General features: G+C 45.5%; 1 protein-coding gene across 8 annotated transcripts; it reads right to left on the reverse strand.

The window, feature by feature from the left end:
* Positions 1 to 6,235: 6,235 nt before the first annotated feature.
* On the reverse strand, positions 6,236 to 22,408 carry FOXG1 (forkhead box G1). 8 transcript variants are annotated; one of them, XM_064424073.1, is made up of 7 exons: positions 17,243 to 22,408; positions 16,155 to 16,245; positions 15,715 to 15,776; positions 15,419 to 15,470; positions 15,188 to 15,265; positions 9,836 to 9,880; positions 6,236 to 6,994 (listed from the first exon to the last, which is right to left on the reverse strand). In XM_064424073.1, exon 1 carries the CDS (start codon positions 22,154 to 22,156, stop codon positions 20,777 to 20,779), a length of 1,380 nt encoding a protein of 459 aa, XP_064280143.1. In that variant the 5' UTR covers positions 22,157 to 22,408; the 3' UTR covers positions 6,236 to 6,994; positions 9,836 to 9,880; positions 15,188 to 15,265; positions 15,419 to 15,470; positions 15,715 to 15,776; positions 16,155 to 16,245; positions 17,243 to 20,776. The 8 variants fall into 8 exon arrangements, with proteins under 8 accessions (XP_064280143.1, XP_064280141.1, XP_064280142.1 ...); XM_064424071.1 differs by lacking the exon at positions 16,155 to 16,245 and adding an exon at positions 16,558 to 16,658; XM_064424072.1 differs by lacking the exon at positions 16,155 to 16,245.
* Between the last annotated feature and the right edge of the window lie 3,131 nt (positions 22,409 to 25,539).

Here is a 25,539-nt window from a genome sequence, read left to right on the forward strand (position 1 = left end):
TACATAAATAACATTTGTTGAATACCTGATGAAACTCCACAAGACAATTAAAAGGGTTTTAATTGCAAAGACAGAAAGCAGAGAAAATGTCCTATTACATTTCCTTTTCGCTCTTCTTTTTTGATTTATACAAGTTGGATAATAACATGCAACCTTTTCCTGAAATTAAGCAAACAAATGGACTTCTTAAAAAGCAAGATTTCTAGAAGTTGCTTAGCAACTTTCAAATCACTTTTTATTAAATTGGAAGCTTCTTCCCATAGTTTAGTGTCTAAAAAAATATGCATCAACCTAAAGCAGACCATCCCAGCCACCTTTATACAAGTCCTGGGCAGAGATGCTTCTTTGTCCCTTTAGCCAATAGTATTGTGCACACTTGAAAATAACTCTTATAATGAGATACCAGGCCTTTAGTTTTCTACTTTTTGGTGTGAACCTTCAACCTACAACTGGAGTTTGGATTTGGACTGGCAGATCTCAGTCCAGTTAGAGCATTCATAGATGAATTGCAAATAAATATATTAGATACTTACAGATCCAGAAGAGAAGTTCACCATATGAACTGACCATGTGAAGCATAAAAACTTGAAATAAAAACAAATGCTGTGCCCTGAACATCTGGGGTTCCTCAGTAAAGGAGAGCTACCATGTCATGGTCTCTGGTCCTTATTTACAAGACCAGCAGTGGTGAATTCCCCTTTCTTGCCTTGTTTTTAAGACACACTATCTTTTCTACAGTAATTCATTACAATAGAAAATTGTTTAGGACTTCATAGAATCACAGAACAGTTTGGGTTCAAAGAGGTCCTAATCTCATTCAGTCTGAAGCCATTTCCCTTTGTCCCCTGTCACTACATGCGTGCATAAAAACACCCCCTCCAGTTTTCTTGTAGGCTCCCTTCAGGTACTGGAACACTGTAATTAGGTCACCCTGAACCCTTCTCTTTTCCAGGCTGAAAAAAAAAAAATTCTCTCAGCTTTTCCTCATAGGAGAGATGCTCCATTCCTCTAATCATCTTGCTGGCCCTCCTGTGAACCTGCTCTTGAAGGTCAATGTCTTTCCTGGACTGGGGACCCCAGGGATGGATGCAGTACTCAAGGTGAGGTCTCACCAAAGCAGGGTAGTGGAGCAGTATCACTTTCTCTAACCTTCTCATCCTGCTTTAGGAGATTTGAAATGGTTGGCTTTCTAGGCTGCAACACTCTGCAGTATTCTGGACATAAAGTGCTTCAATTGTCCTTTCCTTATCATGCCTTCATGAAGAAAAGCATTGGTAAACATTGGAAACTCTAGCCTGACATGTGGCTTCTGAAATAGCTCTGAAAGCTGATTCAGGCCCATGTTCCAAGAGAATTGGCCTCAACATGGCTGCTTCTTCACACTCAGTCTCAGAGCAGAGGAACTTATTTTGCAGTTGCAGAGCAGAAAAGCAAAACTGCAAGCCTGAGATCAGGCTTGGCATGGAGCCCACATGCTGATAGCACTGGCTTTATTTCAGAGCAGAGGAGTAAATCAGGATCATCTTCCTCATCCTCAAAAAGTATCTGTATCTCTTAAAGGACTGCCACACATCAGGAGCAGATTTTCTTCCTCCTTCTGTGTACAGGAGTGTCATAGATTCTTACATCAGACTTCCTGTTCCACGCTGCACATGTGGAAATCAAGCCTCTACATGGCATGGAGGGTGATCCCACTTATGAAAAAACACACACTTATACAAAACATTCTCTAAATCATTGGCCAAGTTATTTAATCGTACTTCTTAATCAATACATAGACCAGTTCCCACAGGGCACATAACCTACCCAGAGAATATCTGAAATTCCTACAAGGTACTGAGTTCAAGTATCTTGCAAAAACTACCCCAGAAGACTTACTGTTATCAATGAGCAAGTAACCAAAACAAATAATAGAATTGGAGAAAAGTTCCCATCCCTAAAAACTAAAACCCAAATAAATACATCCAGACTTGAGGATTATTTTCATTGTTATGAGCAAGGACAGTAGTGATTTTTTGTGATATTTCAATACTAGATCAACATCTTAAAGAGAATAGATCTTTTTGTCCCGTGACTTCAGCAATTTATGCAGTTCCTACCAGTTCATTACTAATTAATTAATTAATTGTAAGATTTTTACCTCCTCCAAACTTCAAGCAGATTTTCAATAGCAGTGAATTAATTCTAGGTGCCAGAAGTTTCAAAGTCACTCCCAATCAATAGACCTAAAGGAAGATTGAAAAACTCATTTTCTCGGCAGTACTCTGTTATTTCTGAAGTGTATTGATAACACTGTAAATCAACATTGTTTAGCATCATCAGCCTTGGGTTTGATACTTCTTTTTCAGCTTCAGCTCCACCAACAAATCTGAAATATTTGATTTTTTTAAATGAGCATACCAAGGTGGTTTATAACTTGGCTTATGTTTTTGTGGAAGTATCAATCCTAGAAATTTACAGAAGAAGGAGCTACAGCTTCATCTATTTCTTTTCAGTGAAAGGACATTGCTCAGATTACATTAATCTCTGGGGTTTTTTTGCAAATTTGGCATTGAATGATTAGATCCATGGGGCTTCCAATATTTATGTAAATAATCTCAAAAATCTTTCCACCTGTTTCCATCAATCAGGAACATTTTGAGTATATTTAAACTTTTTTTACAGTTTTTTATCATTAGTCTGTTTCTTCCAGTGATATTTCTGGGTCATAAGGCAAGGAGGCAAAGATTTGATGGGCTCTGGCAGAACAAGAGTGAAAATGGAAGTGTCAGGAATTCTATTGTGTTGTAGGAAGAGAGAGAGGTGATTCTTTGGAGAGAATGAGGCAGCTAGGTCTCACACATGCTTACTTGCTTACACAAGTATCCATGCCCAAGTTTCTTCCTGTAAACCAACAACACTATTTCATAGTTTCAATGGGAATCATGGTGGAATTTTACAGAGAAAGTCTGGGTATCCTTAGGATCTACATGAAAACCAGGCAGGAAGCACTTTTTGGCTTTGCTGGTAGGGACATGTGTCAAAGAACTCTTAGGGACATTAACAAAGATGGGTTCATATGCTGCAAAATGGACTGATCAGACACCCAAAGACCTACACTACTTTCTCTTGTTACATTTCAGGGTACTGCAAGCTATGGTCTGCTCTGTTTTTGGGGTAAGAATCATGTAGGCTGGAAATCAGTAGTACCATTCTGTACTGCAAAACACTTCTACTTGCTTTCTTTCACTGCCATTAGGCTTTCATTCTTCTGCCTTCTATCTTTCTTTCCTTGATAAAGTCTTAAGGTTGCTGTTGCTGATGCTGCTGTTCTGCTTGAATCAGGAACCAAAAACTTGTGACTTTTCTAGCTCTCCCCTTTTTTTTACAGTTTCTGCACCACTCAGAATGATGGCACAGAGTCCAAAGTCACAGCTCTGGGCTTTCCATAGATGAATCTTGAAGATGCAATGCAAACATGAAGAGAAAAAAAAGGAGTTTGCCTGTAGGTACTCTGAACTTTTCACTGAGTTCATTTGAGCTGACAGGAACAGGATGCTATGTTTGAGTGACAGCATTTACCCTAAATGGAAGTCAGTGTAGAGGAGAGGAGCAAGAGAAATATTATGAAAATCTTTACTAAAGATGAGAAAAGATATCCTGTTTGAAAAGAAAACTGTGGAATAAGCCCTGCTGGTCATAAATATTTTAGGTGTTCCTGCAGAGAACTGAAACCTATCATTGATTAAATTTTTTTTAACCACAGAGATTATGACTGATATTTTCTCCTTGTGTGTGTGTGGTTTGATGTTCCCTACAATTGTACTACACTGATTCATTATTTTCTTTAAATGTTAACATAAAGAGGCTCTCTTTTACTGCATTCTCACTTGCTTTGGGAATTGTTTTGTGCTTGGTTTTCTGTTTGGGATTTAAGGGGTGGGTTTTGGGGTTTGAGTTTTTTTTCCAATTACAATCAAATTGAAACTACTTTTAGGTGAAATAGGGTTATCCTCCTCCCCTCTCCCCAAAAAAAAAGAGTATCACTCTCCTTTAGGAAGGTCTGTGCAATCTTTTGAATATTAGGGACACATTGTAGGCATGAAGAAAGTTGTCTGGGTTTAGATCAAAGTTGGGGATTGGTGAGGAACAGGGGAAGTGGAGAGAAAAATAAATCACCGAGATGATCTCAGAGACTGCAAAGCATCCAGCGTCTTGTCTCTTAGGGCAATGTGTACTTTTTTCCTACTACTTGCAAGGAGTTTAAATAACTATTTGAAAAATAAGGAAAATTGTTATTCCCATAAGGCCTAAGAAATACTGAGCTGAAGCTTTAGGAAAATATTGCTCCTTTTTCACCTCTCAGATGATCAGAAAATTCTTTGCATTTTCTGTTTCAGAAAACCCTAAAAATAATGGATAGTTCCTTTCAGAAATTGCCAGGAATACACCATTTTTCCCAGGTTTTCAGAGCTCACAGTAGTGGCTGTATAGATGAGGCCATCACGAGCCAGAGACATCATCAGAGCAGAACACTCTGCTTTTTATTTAGACTCTGAAAAAAAAAAAAAAAAAAAAAAAAAAAAAAGCCTTCTTGCTTATTTTCCTAAAATAATTAAAATGCATCACTTAAGTTCCGATATGCTAAAAAAAAAAAAAAATTTAAAAAAATTTTAAAAAAGGCGTGGGAGCATAAATGTTTTGGCTCTGAGCTGACAGTAAATATATCTTCATGTTTTTATTTTACCGTTTCCAATGCATCTATCCTTCCTAGCCCCTTCCCCTCCCCCATTAATTTCTGAAGTGTCTGAAAGCCCTGGAGCTCACAGCATTCTCTCTCTCCCCTCTTTACGGCGGGAGACCAGATGTATTACCTTCCCCTTTCGCACGCCTGATGGCGGGATGGAGGAGCGGGTTCAGCCGGCGCCGGGCCCGGCCCGGGGCCGCGCTCAGCGGGGCGAGCCCGGGCGGGAGCGGCGCCCGGCCCCGCTGCCGGCGCGGGGCTTCCCGCGGCGGGGCCGTGGGAGGCAGCGAGCCCGCCGCCGCTGGGCCGGAGACCGGCCTTACCCCTGTCTGTGTACCCCTGTCTGTGCGGGCTCGGCTCGGGCGCTGGTGCTGCTCTGTTGATGGGTTTTTTAACCCGCAAAACAGGTCGGGGGGGCGTTGCCCCAAATTCCTCCACTGCTGACTGGCTACCCCGGGAAAGGAGTTTCTTGGATTAAACTACAGGGAAATATAAATATATGTTTATTTCAATCTTCATTCGCCTCGAAAGCTGAGAAATGTCTGTTATTTACACGATGTGCAGGAAAGCCAGCTCGATATTAATTTAAAGAGAGTAACTCCAGCACTGCTGGTGATGTTCATTTGCAATTCCTACACACTGGCTATTATGTGCAGGGAACTAATCCTGCCTTTCCTTGAAAACAGAGCTTTCACTTAGCTCGCTGCGCTCCTCAGATTTCCTTTAAAAGAGAGCCCTTGTTTTGCTTGGATTTTATTATTTTTAATAACATTACATAGATATTTGAATTCTCCCAATATGTGTGTAGTGCTTTATTTTTTCTTTTTCTCTTTTGTTTTTTGGTTGTTTTGGTTTTGGGTTTTTTTGTTTGTTTGTTTGTTTGTTTTTTGTTGTTTTTTGTTGTTTTTTTCCTGGCTTTTTCTCTCATGAGCCCTCGGGATCCTGCCGTGCTCCCGTCGCTGCCGTGAGACGGGAAAGTTGGGAGCACCCATGATTTGTTCCTCCTCCCTGTTACAGCTGTCGGCGGTGAACACCAGCCCATAGGCACTGCATAATGGCCAACCCTCTCACACCCTGGATCGGTGTCCAGCTAGAGAGCACCGCCGAGGTTTAATTGCATCCATCTGCTGGCATTCACTGAAAGGGTGAGCGATATGGGCCAAGCTACCCACCAGGGAATCCGTGCCTGGGAGAGTTGTGTCTCCTCGCGGGCAGACCCCAGGTCCGGCACGAATCAGGCAGGGTTGTCTCCGGCCGCTAAACTCAAAGTCCTGAAATCCTGAACCCGCTGACACGAAGCGAGCGCTTGCCTCTGCGACCCCTTGCAAGCCAAGACTGGCCCCTCCGAGGAAAGAAAACCCAGAGGTCAGTGTAACAGACCCCAGCCCACCCAGCCACATTCTCCCAGAGCACCAAGAGCACCCGAAGGTAGGACCCAGCGGTCCCGAACCGAGCCAGATCTCCTTTAAAACGGGCCCGAAGGGCCGGGGCGTCTGATGGCCGCTAGCAGGACGCGTTTAAAGCGTTTATTGGCATTACGGCAATACAGTGCACGGTCAAAAATAATTCAAGATGTTACAGGCTTGTCCATGGCAGCCCTTCCCGCCTAAACCGAGGAAGAAGCTCCGGTTCTGCACAAAATTACTCCAGGAATAAAATAATGTTTGCAATTTTAGTAGGATTTCACAAGTGACTTCACAACCTCTTTTCCCATCCTATCCCCTACCCCGGGGCAGAAAACTTGTTCCCTACGATGGTCGGCGATTATCGAAGAGCCTGACTTAACCTCGTACACCTGCCTGGAAGATTTTGGGATAGATTATGTTATAAAGTACTGTCCTTCGAGTCGGTCGGGATCCACATTCCACAGCCGCATCTCGGAGCGCTCCGGTGGCGCCTCTGCCTCCCGTCAGTGCTCTAGCCCATTTGACAAACGCAGCTTCTCTTCTCCCGGGGAGACGATGAACTCATGCTAGCATTACAGCCACTGATTTCTCCCATCTCTCACTCCCCGTCCTCACTGACCCCCTTGCCAGGATCCCCCTCCCCCACCTCACCTCCATCTCCCCCCCTCGCCCGCCCCTGCCCCCTCCCCACTTTTCTTTATGGTTCTAGAGAACAAAAACCGGCTTTTGATGCCAGCACACTGTCCTGGGCTGCTTGTGCATCATGACTTCGCAGACCTCATTCATCACGGATCCTTCTCCCGGACAGTTCCCACTTTGGCTGTCAAGCTTTTCTCGTCACGTCACCTTCTTCCTCCACAGATACCTAATCAGGGAGAGAGCACATCCCAGGCACATCCAAGGCAGAAAAGTCCGCCCACCCCCACCTTCCCGTGCTCCCTGAGACCGCCCTCCAGACCCCATGGCTTCGGTTTCTCAGGGCTCAAGAAAAACAGGAATAGAGAAGAGGGCTCAGCCCTGCAGGACCTGGTGCTAACACAGCTTCCCCGGGTCCCAAGCTAAGTGCACCGATTGAGGGAGGAATTTCCCCAAGCATGACGCGACAACACCAAAAAACTTTCTGAACGGACTGTCCACATCAATTCCTGCCAAAACACTTGCAATGCTGGAGAACGATGCTGCTGAGATAGCTAACGACGGCTGGAGGTAGGTTAGGAAACGCTGAAGGTCTGGTTAGCGGAAAGTGCAAAAAAGCAAACATCGAGGAGAGTTTTTCAAGAGCTCCTAATAAAGTCCCACTAAATCACTATTTTCTTCAGAAGAAAGGTAAAGGTATGAGGGCACCTATTTAACCCTTTTTATTAGTGTTTTTAAAAGTATGAAAGAAGGTACAATCCTTAAGAGATTTCTCTTTACTTAAGTGATGACTCAACACACCGTTAGTAGCTTTTCAACTATCGGCTACCACAAGATGTGCATGAAAACATTGAAAAAAAAAAACCAAAACAAACAAAAAAATACCAAACAAAACAAAATCCAAAACCCAGCAACAACTAAAAGAAACACCAAAGCAAAACCAACTAAACAAAAAGGAACTGCGGGCCCAAACTCCCGTGAGTCATCATGTTTAATAACTAGCTAGGTTCAACTCTGCATCTCTATGTGCGTTTGTATTTTCATTGTCAAAGAATAAGCGTGCATGTTCTTCACATGTTAGATTTGCAATTTCGTGTTCATTTCGACATTCCCTAACGACCCATCCCACAGAGGTGTCTAAAAGCACCTACAGATTATCTCTCATCTCTCTACTACTCTAATGTGACACACCTACTTACATTTTAGGGGTAAATAATTTGAGACAGATTTACAGTTCAACCCTCTCAGCAGACAGGAGGAGAGGTCTGCGTGGAATATAAATTCAAGAATGTAATTCTTTCTCAAACAAATAATCTGTTCCCTTTCAAATATAATTAATGTTTTGATAGTGCATTTCTTGTGAGAGAGAGATACAAAAACAGAGGCAACCTCTTGGATCTCTGTTTGTATATTTTCAACAGGAATTTACAGTACCTATCTTGTGAATGTGACAGATAGAGTGTTTTGAACATTTAGAATTTTATTTATTAGCAGAACTACAGCAAGAAACTGATAGGTCCTTACTATCCACCATGCCCATTTAATGCACGGTTTTGTTGCAAAGGAAATTGCAGTGTCAGGAGGAGGGCATTAGTCTTTCAGGGGGATGAGAAATGTTCCCTGGTTCTCAGGGTGCAGACTTCTGTGCTCTTGTGCTCCGGAGGCATATGTCCTTGTGCTTTGTCTTTCGTTCTCCTCTCTCTTTCCTCCCTGGGACTGAGCCTATGTCCCTTTTCTTCTCACGTGGGGAGTTAAGGAAAACGGTGGGAACATTTTGGTTTTGAGTCTCCGGCGTTCACACTGGTCCGGGCAATGATGTGTTTCAAGTCATATAGTCTGAACAAAGCCATGTTTGAAATTGCCCAGAACATTCGTCAGATGTTTGTTTAATACTATTTTATGATTGCATCGTTCATTAGTTATAGATCTGCTACCTAATTCAGCTGGGCTGAATTGTCTTTTTTCCCCTTCTTCCTCTCTCTCCCTCTCTTTACTTCTTTCTCTCTTTGCTTTCCGTCTCTGGTTTCAGAGGAAGGTAGGCAAAGACAATTCTGCCACACTTGGGAACACAAAATTCGCTGATGTCTGTTCTCAATGCCTACATGGTTTCTAAAGCACAACACAAAACTGTCTTTGTGAGGGAAAAAAAAAAAAAAGCCTTAATCAAGCTACCAGCAAACAAAAAAATTCAAAACAAAACAAAACAAAAAACCCACCCAAAAAAATCAAAACCCAAACATCCAACCCCAAACCAAACCCAAAAACTATCTTTTAACTCTAAACGCTATGAACGCTGGAAATCAGTTTGAGGCCAACGCCATATGGACACTACTATCTAGTTCATGAATGGCCAGATTCAACTTTCACAAGTATCGAAAGTAAATTTCACATTCCTGCCACTGCATTGGGTCCCCATTATGACTACAGCTTAATAATACATCTTGTCATATCGTTCATTTTCCAATGTCATATTATTTTTGAAAAATCGAGTATTAATTGGAATAGCAGAGAAACTTTCAAAAGCGTTGGTTTCCAGCTGGGGTTGCCTTGCCTCACCTCACTTTGCTCAAGCCGGTACTTTCAAAGAAAGGGAGGATACATCTGAAAATGACTCTTCATAGAAAGTGCCAGACCTGCAGTCGGTCTGAAAGTCTTTAGCAACAATAAACATTAGGAATATGCGTCATTACTAACCTTGAAAAAATAATCACTGGGCTTAGAAGAGTGGTGTTTGCGTTTACAAAATACTGCAAGGAAGGCCCTCTAGTTGTACAGGAAAGAGACATGGCTATTCCGATGTCAGTCTTTAAAAAAAAAAAAAAAAAAAAAAAAAAAACCTCTATTTTTTAAAAATTTATAATCTCTAGATAGATTATTACAGACCCATAGAGTGTTATCTCCTTAAACACGGGTAGTATAACTTGGATTTGAAGTATACAGTATTGTAACACCCTTTTAGTTTTATCGTGTGTATTGTCCGGATTTACCTTTTCTAGAAACTCCTAAAATGTCTTGTAAACACCTGAACACTATGACAGAGATAACCTTAGTTCAATACAAAGTTACCAACCTCAGTCATTGAGATCCAATTAATTCGATGTTTGCCTCCAGTGATCTGTGAAAAAAAAAAAAAAAAACATACGGAGAGGGAGGCGACGGACACATAAAAAAAGGAAAATATTTACCGCATTGATCTGATAATATGTAGGAAAATGTCAAATACACACTTTTTAACTATCCTCTTTAAAAATAACAAAAAATAATAAAAATAGCTTCGGTACCTCTGATATGCAACTGGTCTTTTTTCGCCAAAGGCTAACATTAGGGACGATCGCACTTACGTTCAGAAAATATTGTTATTTTTCTTAATGGGGAAAATTGGACTCCCGCGACTTAGATCTGTGGTTTTTAGAACTGGGATGGAAATTGGACTGACACCACTTTGCACTTTAACAATCGGATTTCGTCAGGGTACAAGTTGTTTGTTTAACCCGACAGCTCCGTGCACCCCGTCGCACGCTTTTACACACTCATTAAAACGATTATTCACGACCTGTCGAGTGTTTTCTCGTTCATTCACAGGAAAGACTTAGCGCTCTAAGATTCAAGAGCATACGGTCAGCTATACCACTGGCCGAGGGGAGAGATTACTTATCTCTGTGATCATCTGATGCGGGGCTGTCTTATCTCTACAGGTTGTAAAGCAGCAGTTCCTGGAGGTAAAAGAAAGAGGGGAAAAAAATCTCCCCCCCCCACCCCCCACCCCCCCCCCCCCCGCCAACAAAACTTGCCGAAAGCAAAAGACGAGGAAAAGAAGTGAAGAAGGGCTCAACACCCGCTGAGCACGGCGCGCGGGTCCTGCTCCGCTCCCCAGCCCGTGGCTCGGGCTCCCGCCGCGCCGCTCCCCGGGCAAGCGGCGGCCGGGCCGGCGGGGGCTGCGCCCCGCGGGGCAGCGCGGGGCCCGCCGAGGCGGCCCTGCCTCCTGCACCGGCTCCCACACCGACCCCCGCCTGCTATCCCTGCTCCCAGCTCGCTCCCCGCCGCCGAGGTGCCTGCGTCGGCACAGTCGGAGCGGTGCGGAGAAGGTATTGATAAAGCAGAGCCCTGTCCGCAACGGCTGCGAAAAAAAATGCGGGTGTCGGCTGGAAAAGTGTGTTTAAAAAATAGATCAAAATGTCAGCCTTCTGGGGTCCTGAGACGGGATGGCTGGAAAATAGACCGTTTAGCAGAGAGACTGGGGCGATTCCTTTTGGACCGATGAAATCATTAAGCCAAAAAAGCAACACAAAATACCGCCTGCTTTGAGCGCCCTGATATTTGTATGCCTATCCCTCTGTTTTGTTTTGTTGGCTTTTTTCTTTTAATATGTCGATTTCTGATTTCGATATTCAGATTACCTTCCATCTATGAGGAAACCCCAGGAGCCACTCTGTTGCTGGGAAGGTGTTTTACACTTACAAAGGAACCTAAGGGCCCGGAAGGCGAAGCACACATCAACTCCTGTTCAGCCTCTGCGGATCCAGAAACCCATTTTTCATTTGGAAAATATCTAAACATAATGCCCCTTTATTTAAATGAACCGACCCCGAATGCAACAAGGGATTTTAATCTGAAACGGTTTCCTAATTGCTCGAAAGGCAAGCACGTATAAGTAATTTGTTAAACTTATTGGATTGCAATAATCCACTATCAGGTTAGCTAAGAATGGATCTGTCAAGTGTGTTTCCCAGTCTAAGCTCTTTCTTTCAAACCAATCTGGTATAATAATTAGCAGACAAAGAACCCGAAATATGTAAGCAAATACCTAAAGATCTGCATAAATAAACATACTAATCAATAGCAAGCTACTCAACACTTGTCTTATTGATGAAGAGACAATCGATTTTGCTGTTCCAACCCGCAATCAGAGATCTGTATTTAATTATTAGTACTTTTACCTCCACTGATTTAGTAATAAAAATAGAGGTAATAAGACCTACCCTTCCATCTAAATACAAATGATAGTGATGACATAACTAAAAGCAACTTACGCTTCCCAGCAAAACAAACAATTTTGCTCAAGCAGAATAAACAAGCAAGCAAGAAAAGAGCTGCCTTTTCTGATGAATGCTAGATGACACCTTCACAGTCAGAAGAGATCGGACAAATATATACACGCATATACACACACGTGTATACACGTGTATATGTATAGCTATAGAAAGATAAATATAGAGGGAAAAGTTCATTGATGAAACAACAATGCCATTTTTATTTGCAGAATTCTCATCTGTTTTCTCATAAACCCATATGAATGTGTGTATACTATATGCTAATAAAAATACACTTGGCATTTTGTACCACTGCGGTACAAACTCTAGACTGCATTTAGAGCCCTCTAGATGCACTCGCCATCAGAAGTGCAGTTCAGAAATCTAAAAGGAGATTTACTTATCACCAGCGTGTTGTGAAGTTACCTATGAGCCACAGCATTAAATATATAAATGATTACGTGATAGGCTTAACCATACTCCGCCACAGACCTCTCTAATAATCTTTCCCAGCTTTGCTTTGTTCGGGGTCTAGTGAAAAGTCTAATCGGAGCCATCATCCCCATTAGAAAATATATTGGTGTGGGAATGAAAGTGTGTTTGGGCGTGCAAGCATCATAGAAAGATTTGAAAAGCAACTTATAGTATAGCATTGCCAAGATTTTTGATTCAAAAGAGCAGTTTTGTAACCAGTGAATATTACCCTTCCTTAATTTATAAAAGGATTGCATCCTTTTGAGACATGCCACGCTTCACAATGCGATTATGCATAATTTTTATGATAATGTTTTTTCTCTCTCTCTCTCTTTCTTTTTTTTTTTTTTTTTTTTTTCCTGGTTGTGTTCGGAGGCTAAAAAAGGGTTCCTTTTTTTTTACTTTATAACCAGGCTTCGGTCAGATTTTTTGGCAGGTGTGTGTCTCCTCTTGGATAGAACTAACTTAGTAGACTAGCTAATATGAAATACTTGAGAGAATTTCTGAGTAAAAGCAAGCAAGGTGGGGGTGTGGGGTCCAGAAGCGACGGAGACGGGTTCTCTTCCTTCTACTTGCGAACCGTGTAGGGCAAACACTTAGCTTGGAGGGCCTTCAAGTTAATGGGGATCTTGGCGGGGCCGACCGCTGCAAACCCGGCTCCTCCGCCACCGTCAAGGGAGAGCTGCCGGGAGAGTCCCGAAGGGGAAGGGCTGCTTTCACGTGTTTCTACTTTCCTGTAAAAGATGCCCCTGCGAAACCATTTGTAAAGAGCTCTGAATTCCCCACCGCGGAGGAAAAAAAAAAAAAAAATCAACCCCAGAGAGCCCAGGCTTCGTGCCGCCTTTGTAGTTCGAAATTCAGGCTCCCTGGTCAGGCGGCTCCGGGCGAGGAGAGGTTTCACCTCTCGGGCTTAGGTTAAGCAGTTCTTTGCAGCTAGCTTTACAGGGATGCTTTACTCACCTTAGGGTAGGGTGACAATGGCAGGCTTTTCTCAGACCCCCTCTCGTTTAGTCTTTCCTCTCAAATCACGGATAACCCCAAATACACTTGAAGGACTCCCTAGAGATAATTCTTTGAAATGGACTTTGCATTCATTTCCTCGACTGAGAGCAGCAAATCCGCTCGCTGAGTCTAATTCGCTAGCCTGATACTGTATTCTGTTACACGGTATTGAAGTGGGGGAGGAGGGGAGGTTGCTGGTAGTTGCTTTGGTTATTTGTTTATTTTGGCAGTTTAATTTTTTTTGTTGTTTGGTTTTTGTTTTTCAAGTTTTCCCTGATTTGTTTTACTCCAGTGGAACGAGAGGTGAGTTTAACATTCCCATTCCTGGATCGAAGCATCCTGGACTAGTTCTTGGGAAGAGGGCTTTAAACGCCTTTCCCTAGGGCAACATCTGTCTCTCGGTAGCTAGAAGAACGCGACTCTAAGTCTGCATGGAGAAGGACACTTCAGATCTTTCCTCCTTTCTGCGGGGAGCGAGGCGGCAGGGAGCAGGCCCTGCGGGTGCAAACGCCGCCTGCAAGCCGCCGTTTCAGCGCCGGGCGGGGGTTGCCGGGCCGCGGGAGAGCCCCGAGCGGAGGCCGCGCTTTGCGGGGCGCAGCGCGGTGCGCCGGTGCCCGGGCCCGGCGGGGCGGCTCTCCCGCGGGCCAAGAGCGCCCCCAGCCCGCCGCAGGCGCAGCGCCGCCGCCGCCGCCGCGCCGGGCCCCGCGGACACGCGTGTGCGGCCACGGCGGCTCGCTCGCGCCGGGAGGGCGCCGGGGGCTGGCGGCGCCGCTCCCCGCCGTCCCGCGGACACGCGAGCGCGGATGCCGCCCTCCGCAGCGCAGGGCGTGGGCGGCTCCACCGGCGCTCCGCGGCACCCACGGGGCCATCCCCGGACGGGTTTGCACCGGGCACACAACGCGCCGGCGGGTCTGTCACAAGTCACCGCCGGCGTGTGCTGTGCGTGTGCGAGCGCTCGTCTCCCTGCACCTGCGCCGGTGTCTGCCATGCGAAGGAGACGGGCGCTCAGTACCGCTGCCCCCTGCGCTGAGGTGTCCCAAGCACAGCGTCGCGGAAAACTCAACTTGCTGTATATTAAAAAAATTAATTATTTTCATGAGGTCAAAAATGACAGGAACAAAGGGGTCAAAGCCATCCGCCGGGTGGGACACCAGCCGGGGCTCTTTCCCCTCCGCCACATCAGGACAGCAAAAGAAGAACAAGTGGGTCCACGGAGGGCCCCATCCCGGGTCCTGCCCACTCAGCAGCGCGCCTGCCCCCACCCGCAAGGATGAGCACACTGAGCACATCACTTTTATCGGTCGTTTAAACTTTTGCCCCTATTCCGAGATTTTGGCATGAAAATCTCAACGTATACAGAACTCAGTCATGGAATTTGGAGAGTGGGAAGACAAAGGGAGAGTGCCTGCAGCTCTCTCATGGACATGAACGTCGCCCGCGATGCCTTTTAAGGGCGCATTTTCTTCACTGGAACACTCAAAGGAGTACCCAGCTCAGTACGGCTCTTTGCAAGGTCTCTTTCCTCAATCTCCCCAAATTTTTGGTATTTAGTCACTTTCCTGAAAATTTAGGGATATTAGCACCCTTTACACAACCCCGAAAGGTGCGATAAGCCTGTAGCTTTTTCTCAAATGACAAGCTCAGAATTTTTAGAAATAATTCATTACAGAGTCCGCCTATACTCGCCATGCTAAAATCGTCTTTCATATAGCAGAGATGGATAAAGGACCAAATTTCCTCCCGACATGAGTGGCGGAGGGGAATTTTGCCTAGCCCCCGTAATATTTCAAAAACGCAGAGCACGCTCAGGGATCTGAGGGAATGGCGCTCTCTCCCATTCTGGCACCAAAGGACAAAAATCGCGCGTGAAGTTACTTGATTCCAGAGTGTAAACGAGGAATAAAATCCGCACTCACCCGGTGCCGTCGGAGGACTCCTATTCCCAAGTGCCATCGTGCGCCTTTCTTGCAGGTAGAGGCAGTTTCTCCCGGCATCTTAAAAAAAGGCAAACACAACATTGCACCCGTGTGACTTTCTCTGACATTGGTGGCAAACAAGCAAACAAAGAGCACGTTAACAAAACAAGCTAAAATATCTACAGATTAACCACAAGAACTGCTAAATCGGCGAAGAAACTTCCAACTTACCGATTGAAACGAAAGAGCCCGAGGGGGAGGGGGAAGGCCGGGGGAGGAAACGCTTTGAGGAAGAGACCGAAAAGAAAAAAAAAAGAGAGAGAGCGAAAATCCTGACATTAGGCACACGCAGTTTTGGTGTAACCGGTACTTTGAAACTGTGCTTCGGTCGCACGGGCGACCTGCTTATCGGGGGCCACGGGGAAACTGTGCGTTTAGACAGAAGTCTGTCATCTCTATTCATTCGTATCACATGGATCTGCCTGTGGGGATAAGAGGTAGGGAAGATTTTCTTGAAGTGCACCTACCCTTCTGGCGGGAAGGATTGCTGGGCAGGTTTCTTCTGGAGGGTCCCATCTCTCTGGAGTAGCTGAAGTGGAGTTGAGGGCAGGTTCTCCGGTGAGGTAGGAATGTGCAGGAACTCCGCCCTCTGGGCACAGTCACACAAACCCAGCACAACAGATACAGCCAGCCCTAAAACCTCTATTGATCTTCACCTTCACCTCTTCCTAACCCATTTGCCCACCAGTTTTTGACCCATTTACCCAGGCACCTTCACCACGGGGCGGAAGGGGGGGGGGGGGGTATTAAAAACAAGGACACTTCAGTGCACAGAAAAGCAGAGAAGCTACTACAGACACTAGTGCAATGGATAGACACCTCTGCAGTCTGCGTGTGTCTATATGTTGTATACATATTTATTGCCAATCGCTGATTTTGTAGTTGCTTAAGATGTATGCGCATATACTTTCTCCGGCGGGTGTATTATTCGCGATCTCAGTGCAATAGCGGTGATTATCTACAGGCAGACTTTTTTGTTTGTTTGTTTATCTCCCATCCTAAGGGAAAATACAATAATTAAAGAATAAAGTCGCTAATAAAAGGAGTGTTGCTCAGTGTTCTTTCTTAAGCAAAACTCTGATGTGGATCAGTCAAAACGTAACCGGAGTTCAGTGGGAGTTTTGCTTGAGTGAATATTGAATACATGGTGATTGAGACCTCATATTAACACAAGTGGTGAGGGGGTGTGTACCTGAATCATAATTTCTGACATAAATCTTAATAATCATCAGAAAAAGTTATAAAGAGCAAAATGACGTCTCGGTTAAACTATTTTTTTCCAAGTATCAGATTTAAAAAACGTCACTCACCCAAGCAGAAGTTTTGTGCCATTTAAGCCAAATTACATTTTTGTTCACTTTTTTGGAAGCCCTTTCGTAAGAATACATTCCACATAAGGGATGATATTTTACTGTAACAAAAGAAAGATATCTAAAATATGTCAAAAATTTGTTGGCCAAATATCGCGTTGAGAATTCGAGTTACTGTTTATTATGCTTCAAACATGTTTGCGAAGGCAGTCTTAAAGTCGTAATTGGATGTTTCTTGATGAGCAGATTTCTTCTCCTACGATCTACGCGAGCAAAGTTAATCACCTCCAACATCAACTAAGAATATAACAATAGCTCCTTAATTCCATAAAGACCGCCCGTCCCCCATAAACACTCTAAATTAGGAAACGCTAAAGAAACGACGCTAAGACACTGCATCATTCTAGAAATGTACATGTTTAAAAAATCCTAAAGGCTTAGCTTGAGGATTTGACATATAAACCACGGCGGAAACAAGTTATCAGATAACAGAAATACTGTATGTTAAACCACCCCCCCTAAAAAAACCCCAACCAAACCACAAAAAAACCTATCACCAAAAAAACCAAAAAAAACCACCCAAAAAAAAAAAACCCAAAAAAACCAAACAAACCATCGCCAACCCCACCCCCCCCCCCCCCCAACAATAAAGCAACAACAAAAAGAAAAACAAACAAACCACCACCTCTAATTCAGTGCCGAACGAGCCTGGGCAAGGATCAGCCTCAGCGAACAAAAGGGTTTCTCTGTCTGAGGAGCAGGCAGAGGTAAAGACATATTTGGGGCCTTAGCAGTCCTGACACAATCCACCACAACTTTCGCGATTTACTGGTGTTATTTTATTTTTGGTTTGGGTTGTACTTATTTTTTCCTTTACAAAAATAGTCTGATTCCTGCTAACGTGAATAAATTACCAGCTCAGCAACCACCCCTGCGCCTGGTGTAAGAGGGAAAAGTCTGTGGCACCTGAACTCCTTAGGCAATACTTTGCAACACCGAGCCTAAAGGAGAGCTCTGGGAGCGAGTGCCGGCTTAAGCTAAGTCTGGAGAGACTTACATCAAGACTACCTTTTTCAGGAATTATTATGCATCACGCTTATCTAATTAATGCTTATTAGCCAACCTCAAACTCTGACATGGTGAGATTGTGCTTTCCTCCAACCTGATCTGTCTCTTTCCTCCCTTCAGTACACTGACAGCAGATTTAATTTTTTTACATTGCAAACAAAATAATACTTTACGTATGTGCTATTGGATTTCCTACAGCATACAATCAGTTGCAAGTGGTAAATAATAAATCATTTTCTTTGTCAGCTGCAGCAGATGCTGCTCTTTTAAGTTGTTTAGGCACTGGTACATAGAATGGGGTCTCTAGGCTTCAAGAATTTAAATCACACCTATTGTATTTTATTATTTCCAATAGTTTTGTTGAAAAGGAGTTTTACTTTTTTTTTTTTTGTATTTTTGCATTATTAGTTTTAATGATAATAGAGTCAAGAAAATGGGGGAGGGTAGGAGCTTCCAAGTGATGGTACCATCTCTCCATCCCCAAACAAAGCAATCGTTTTCTCATAGTGATGATTAATTTTGAATTGCAGGAGTGAGAGTGAAAGCTAAGAATATCAGAGAGTTCTCTCCTTCTCCCCCACACAGTGCAGAGCTGGGTGTCCCATCTCTCATCCGTAACCTTTCACTTCTCTCTCTTTCCTGTAGATCTGTTTGCATCTGTTTATATATTACTTATTTTCGGGAGATTCTCTCTTCCTCCCTTTATTCTTTCAGCACGACAAATACACTCTGCAAGAATTCAGATTTTCTATTGCTTCATTATTCACCCCCGGCACTTTTCCCCCTCTTTCTTCCTCTTTTCTGTCTTTCTAAGATAAGCTCTTTAAAGCGTTTGCGATAACATCTCCGACCTAGAGATTATTTTTCATTCGGCCTATTGTGAGCAGTCGCCGATTTATTGCACTGCTGCAGAGCTCAGTTTGGGCTACAAACGCAACAAATGAACAACTTGTCCTCTGCGGACTCTCCGCGGGATCCAATTAGTTCCTAAACCTTTTGCACAAGTTTTCTAATTATTTTCAAGAGTTGTGGCCTTTATAGGCTTCTCTAAACTCATCAAGACACCAATTCTTTCAAGGATTAAACGCTTCTTAAAATTACTAGCAGCGTTGCCCCCTCAAAACTAATGGATCGATTCTCCGGGCAACGCAGCTTTCTTAGGGACGCCTGCGTGAGTTACTGGGCTTCAGCAGGCACCGAGGGAAAAAGAGCTCGTTTTCAAAAGTTTACATGTAAGTGCATCCATACAGGTTTGTTTTGTTGATTCTTTTTCTTTGTTTGTTTGGTTGGTTGGTTGTCTTTAGCCCCTAAAACCTTTAAAGATCGGTATGCAAGGCAGGGTGTCACGTGAGCCCGCGGCGCCCTGCCTCCCTGCCATGGACTGCGCCTTCACCTCGCCGTGCTCGGCTCCTGCCCCCCCGCCCAGCCCACGGGGCACAGCTCAGCGCTGGCTGCCAAAAAATACCGCTACTTTCACAGTACCTACAGCCAAAGTGTCTGCAGCACGAAAAGTATATAAATACACACAGCCTAGATACTTCCGGAAGAGCGCTCCTTTAAGATAAGGGTTATATTTTATACACACACATATCATAGCCTGCTAAATTTGGTCAAACGATCATATGATAGCTGATATGTGTGTGTATTTACGCACACATACACATCCTTTGCTAATATATCTCGAGTCATCATAGAGACGAAATTAATTTCTTTCGGTACAATAAGTCTTTGAATGCATTTCAGAGATTGCAGGAAGAACACGTACCTACACAATAATGCACCTTGGCCTTTTCCCCAATGTGTGCTTATATACTTAAATTGTATATGTATGTATGTATATTTGCATACATATACAATGTTAAGCATTTTCAGCCTAAGTCAGATTTTAGTAAAACACCCTACCTTCTACTAACAATTTTTAAGCAGATATTATAAGAGTCCTGCCCCAAAATGGACATCAAAATAGTGGCCATGGTGATTGATTCAATACCCTGATCCTTTACATTTGAAAATACTGCAGTTAAAGACAGCATGGGAGGGGGCGGGGGAGAAAGAAAGGAGCATGTGAAAAATGGTGGACCGTGCAAAAAGCAGCGCTCTGATCTCACTGTAACTTTAAAGCCTCTGCCACATTAGGGTTAATAAAAGAGACAAAAAAACTATCAAGTATATATGAATTTAGCCTATTTTTTTATTTCTGTGTGTTCATAGTAAACATTTTTGTAAGTGACAAACACGGGCATATGACCACAGTATCACAATCAAGAAATTTTAAGACGACATTAACAATCACTCAAATTTATGCGGCTTTTGCGCAACACAGGTTACATATTTGCAAGGTTTACCTATAAGTACAATAGGTATTAACATTTCACTACATTTAGAAAAAAAATAAAGGTGACCTGTTAGTGACCACATACATCAAAATATACACAACACAAACTGAAGGCAATCATTAATTTTGTCCCCTTCTGATTAATTTGAACGGGCAGTGCTGAAAACTGAAATAATCTTGCTGTGTTTTTTAAATTACTTCGTACACTGAGTGCATTTTCTAAAACCCAATCTTTGGTCTAAAAGTAAACAAACAAACAAATGAACAAAAAAAAAAAAGCAATTCGGTAAAGAAAATAATAAAATAATAAATGGCCAAAAGTAGATCTTGGGCATTTTTCATTATTAATTCTGCTTAAATACAAATTATGTTTTAAGGTTTTTTTATAGTTTTCACAAATTTAGTGGTTTGGTTTGGTTTTCTTTTTTTTTTTTTCTTTCAAGGTCTGCACCCACCGACATGTCCATGATAACTTATAATACTGCAAACATGGAGAATCGGGCGGCTTTTAGTGATAGACTCATCATATTTGAGTAAAAAATTGCAAAAGCAGTCACTATTTAGATACACATTCTACTATAATTTTGTCTTCCAAACTTCATAGTCTACAATGCAATCTCCCCACATTGCACCTTGCTGACACTCCTCACCTTGGTGGAATAATAAACAACCCTAAAGACTGAACAAACGTACAGAAAATGGGGGACTTAATAAAAAATACCTGGACTTTTTTGTTTTGCTTTTTTTTTCCTTTTAATTATCATTTACAATGCAAATGTGTGTAAAATGTTCACTTACAGTCTGATCCCATGGATGTTAATGTATTAAAGGGTTTGAAGAAGACCCCTGATTTTGATGTGTGAAATAATCAGAAAGTCCTCCGGAAAGTCCCGTTGTAAAACTTGGCAAAGAAGGTCTTAAGGACTCACAGGGGAGAGTGGAGGGCGCCTGTGGCGACGTGGAGGAGGAGGCTGCCCTGGCCGTCATTGAAGTGCTGCTTTGAGAAGTCATTGAAGGGTGAGGAACATGGGGGAAAAAGTAACTCGTCTGTCCTGCTAGGAGATTTACAGAGCAGGGATTTAGGGAATAGGTGCCGGAGCAGGGAACTGACAAGCCACACGGCACTGAGGCGGCCAGAGCTGCTGCTGTGAGGTGATGAGTGGCATAAGGTATCTCTCCATTGACTAGTCTATCAACACTTAACCCATTAGACGTGGAAAAGGAGTGGTTGTTTCCCAAGGAGTTTTGAGTCAACACTGAGCTGTAGGGCATGGGGTGGCTGGGGTAGGCGGACGTGGTCCCATTGTAACTCAAAGTGCTGCTGGCCCGGGGGTGGTGCAGGGAGAGGAAGGGGGACATAGGCCAGTACAAGGATCCTGCCCTATCCATGAATGTCAGTCCGGTAGAGGTGAGCCGGGCGCCCCGCTTGAAGGCCAGCTTGGCCCGAGAGGTGGTGGAGCGCCGGCGGAGCTTGCCGGTGGTGCCCCCGATGAAGACGTCGTCGCTGGAGGGGTCCAGCATCCAGTAGTTCCCTTTGCCCGGGTCGTCGTAGTGGCGGGGCACCTTGACGAAGCACTTATTGAGCGAGAGGTTGTGCCGAATGGAGTTCTGCCAGCCCTGCTTGTTCTCCCGGTAGTAGGGGAAGTTCTTCATGATGAACTCGTAGATGCCATTGAGCGTGAGGCGCTTCTCGGGGCTCTGCCGGATGGCCATCATGATGAGCGCGTTGTAGCTGAACGGCGGCTTCTCGTACTTGCCGTTCTTCTTCTCCCCCTCCTTCCCGCTCTCCCCGTCCTTGGCCCCCTCCGCCGCCCCCTTCTTCTCCTCGGCCGCTTTCTCCTTCTCCTCCAGCTCCGCCGCCGCCGCCGCCGCCGCGCCCGCTTCGCCTTTGCCCGCCAGCATGTCCGCCTTGGCCACCTCCAGGGCGCCGGAGGCGGCGGCGGTGGGGGGCGGCAGGAGGTGCTGCCCCTTCTCCTCGTCCTCCTCCTCGGCTGCGGCCGCTCGCTGGGGCTGCTGCGGCGGCGGGTGGTGGTGGTGGTGGTGGTGATGGTGGTGGTGATGGGGGTGGTGGCTGTTGTGGTGGCTGTGGCTGCTGTGGTTGTTGTCGCTCTGGACGGCTTCGGGCACCAGGCTGTTTATGCTAAAGGAGGATTTCGGCAGCATTTTCACTTCCTTCCTATCTCCCATGTCCAACATCACACACTAGTCTGAGGGGGAAAGTTGCGGCGGCTGAGGGAGCTGCGCGCGGGGCGGCGGCGGAGGCGGCGGCCGGAGCGGTGGCGGTGGCCGAGGCAGCGGCGGCACCACCGGCAGCGGCGGCGGCGGCGGCGGCGGCGGCAGCGCAGTTGGACCGCAGTCTCAAGCGCTGGCAAGTCATGTAGCACGGACAGGAACCGCCGGGGAGGGAAAAAATAACAGTAATAATAATCACCGATCAGAGAAAAATCAAACCGAGTCGGAGCGGAGGAAAAAAAAAAAAAAAGGTAAAGAAGGGAAAAAACCTTCTGAAACCTAAAAAAAAAAAAAAAAAAAAAAGGCAACAACACACAAACACAGACACACCAAAAAAAAAAAAAAAAAAAAGCTACTTCATGGTGCCCGGTTCCCCCGGCACGGCAGCGCAGGGGGAGGCAGGAGGGAGCAGCAGCCGCCGCGGGCCGGCGCGGAGCGAGGCAGACGGGCGATACAGCCCGCCCCGGCCGCAATTAATTTCAGAGCTGCCGGCACGCACCGGGGCTGTAAAACATTTTTTGGTTTAACCTTTCCCACCGGCCGCCCAATCAGGGCCGGCGGCGTGCCCGCGCGTCTGCCCGCCCGCCGGCCAATGGCGGCGCGCCGCCCCGCCCCGCCCCGCCCCGCGCGCCCCGCCCCCGCCGCCGCCGCGGCTCCCGCGGCGCAGGGATACCGGCGCAGAGGCGCATCACCGCGCGGTGCGCGCGCCCCCCGCCCCGTGCCCCCCCGGCCGCCGCCGCGAGCACAAATCCCCCCGCGCCGAACAACCCGCGCCCGTCCCGCGGCGGCGGGCCCGGCCCGGCCGCCCGCTCCCCTAGTGCCTCCGGGGCACTCACGTTGCCCCGAGCGGCTTTGCCCCTTCCTCTGGCGACGAAGGAGGCGGGGTGGGAGGCCGGGTGGGTGAAGCGGCGGCGGCACACCGGTAGCGGCGGAGGTACTACTTTGCGGATCCCGCCGAAGTCGCTCGGCGAGTTTATTTTCCCAGGCCCGGTTATTTCTGTTTGTTATTTTGCCGAGGCAGAAAACAAAACAATCGTCCGGAGGGGACGCAGGCGGCGGGATGGGCCCGGCTTGCGGCGGCGGCCGGACGCCGCTGCCCGCGGCCTGCCGGGGGAAGACGGGGTCTGCTCCGGCCCGCCCGGGCCGTGCCCGCCGCTCTCCGGACTGTGAGTTGGGAGGCTCGGGAGCGAGCGGCCCATCTCTTTCCCTGCGCTCGCCCCGTGTCACCGGCGGCCGGAGCCGGGCTTCGCGCTTCCCTGCCCGCCGCCGCCCCCTCCGCCCCGCGCCGCTGCCGCTCGGACGCCGCTTCCCTTGCGCGGCCGCCAGAGCCACGCGGGAGGCGTCGGGCTCCGTCCGCCTCCTCCTCCGCGCCGCCGGCCTGACGGAGCCAGCCGAGCGCAGGCCGCGCGCCAGGCGTGCCAAATAAATGTTGGTATTGGTAGCCCATGAAATCGACCCTGCGGTTTCCTGCCGGCCCGGCCCGTGGGCCCGGCCACGGGGTCTGAGTTCCGCGGGGTTTCGTTTTGCTGGGAGAAAGGATAAGGCGGGCGGCAGCGGGCCGGGCTCTCCCGGGGCAGGGAAAGGGTCTGGCACCGCCGCTTCCCACTAGGCTCGGGCTTACGGCTGCGCTTTGCCGGGACCAAAGGGTTGGGTATTAATGGTCCACAGCATATCGCTTTTTACTGTCAGCACAGGAACGAACAAACAAACAAACAAAAAAACCCACAAAACAAACAAAAAAAACACCCAACCGGAAAACAAAGTGAAATATATCGCGCAGCCTTCTTACTCGGAAAGGAGAAGGGGAAATGTAATGGACAGAGAGCGTGCTGATCGCATCAGACCAAAGCTGTGGTAAACCTCTAGCAGCGCGTTAAGCTGCTTCACGTTTGTGCTGGAGGAAAAGATGCTCCGTAGAAACAATACGTGCAGCTCAACCCCAGCTAAAACAACTTATCCTAAGGAAATTCAGGTTAGAGCGCAATGCAATGAATGTACTTCTGTGCAGACGTGCGTTTTATGTGTGTTTGTGTATGTCTGTGTACGAGGGAGGGAGGAAAACCGAGTGTGGGAAAGAGAGAGTAAATAACGAGGACAAGTAAAATGGACCAGTAATAAACAATTGCAATTGGGGATGGCATGAACTCTGGGCATTGGATTAACCTCGAATGACCTTACCACAATTGTATTTATTTAACCAATTTCATAACAGGTTGCTACTGACACACACAGACAAGTTAATGATCAGCAACCACTCTTTTTTCCTTTGTTTGTTGTTTAGTTTTAGATTTTTTAGGCATTTTTTAGAAATGCAGGTTGTTTGGGTTTTTGTTGTTTTTTTTTTTTAATCATGACAATTCATAATTATTTCGTTTCTCAACGCTGAAGTCAATGTATGGGATTTCTTGACGAAGAGTGCCGTGTGGACGATATTATATGACTCTACCATGGCAAGGGGTAAGAGGAAAGGTAAGCTTCCTGCATATTATTATGATTATGATGATCATTAACTAATATGTGTCATTATGGTGCACTAGGATCCCATTAGGGTGGCTGGGCCCAGTGCGTTTTCCTACTCGGTCTAGCATGTAATGATTCGGTGTAACCAGATTCTTGAGAAAGGACAGGTTACGTAAACATTTACTGATGTGGAGTAACTATACTATTTGTACTCTGATATGCAGGAAGGAAAGTGTTGATTAACACAGAAGAAAAAAAAAGCGAAATTAGCTGATTGCATGCTCATAAGTGCAAGCTGTCATTGAACTGCTTTTAAAATAGACACAGCTGGGTGTTTGTGTTGAAAAATTTCTTGTGTTTTTGCTAATACTGAAATAAGCATGATTTTGTATACCAAACATTTTCAGATCATTAAAATTTGTAATCTGTGCTGGTTTTAAACACAAAGAAAAGAAACAGATTCATTTCGTTGTAAAATTTGCTGATATTATATTAACTCAATCAGGTCTGTACAAATGGTGTATTGTGCCTTATCAAATCTCTTTGATCCATTTAATACACAAAGTGCCAAACGTGTGTATTGTTTGTTAACATTGAACGTTTTATTCAAATCCCAGCTCTGTAGCGAACTGGAGGAGTTCTTGTTTAATGTAACACTGACATTGCCTGTTGAAATTTTAATGCCTTGAGGTGTTTCTTAGGTCAAAGCTGAGTTTACTTTGTGTTGTGATCAGGGATGAAAATGTAGCAGGGAAGAAAATAGAAGTTTTATCTTTTTTGCATTTCTAAGCAAAAGGCTAACACCGCCAGAAGCACACTTTAAAAACATTTAATGATCTAGATTTAACATTTGGTCATTTGTCACGGGTGCGGAATAAAACTCTGTG

This window comes from Passer domesticus, chromosome 6 (assembly GCF_036417665.1).
Source record: "Passer domesticus isolate bPasDom1 chromosome 6, bPasDom1.hap1, whole genome shotgun sequence".
Lineage (NCBI taxonomy): Eukaryota > Metazoa > Chordata > Aves > Passeriformes > Passeridae > Passer > Passer domesticus.

Excerpts from the sequence above, each read along its gene's own strand:
- FOXG1 (XM_064424068.1), bottom strand. The coding sequence starts at position 22,156 with ATGTTGGACATGGGAGATAGGAAGGAAGTGAAAATGCTGCCGAAATCC.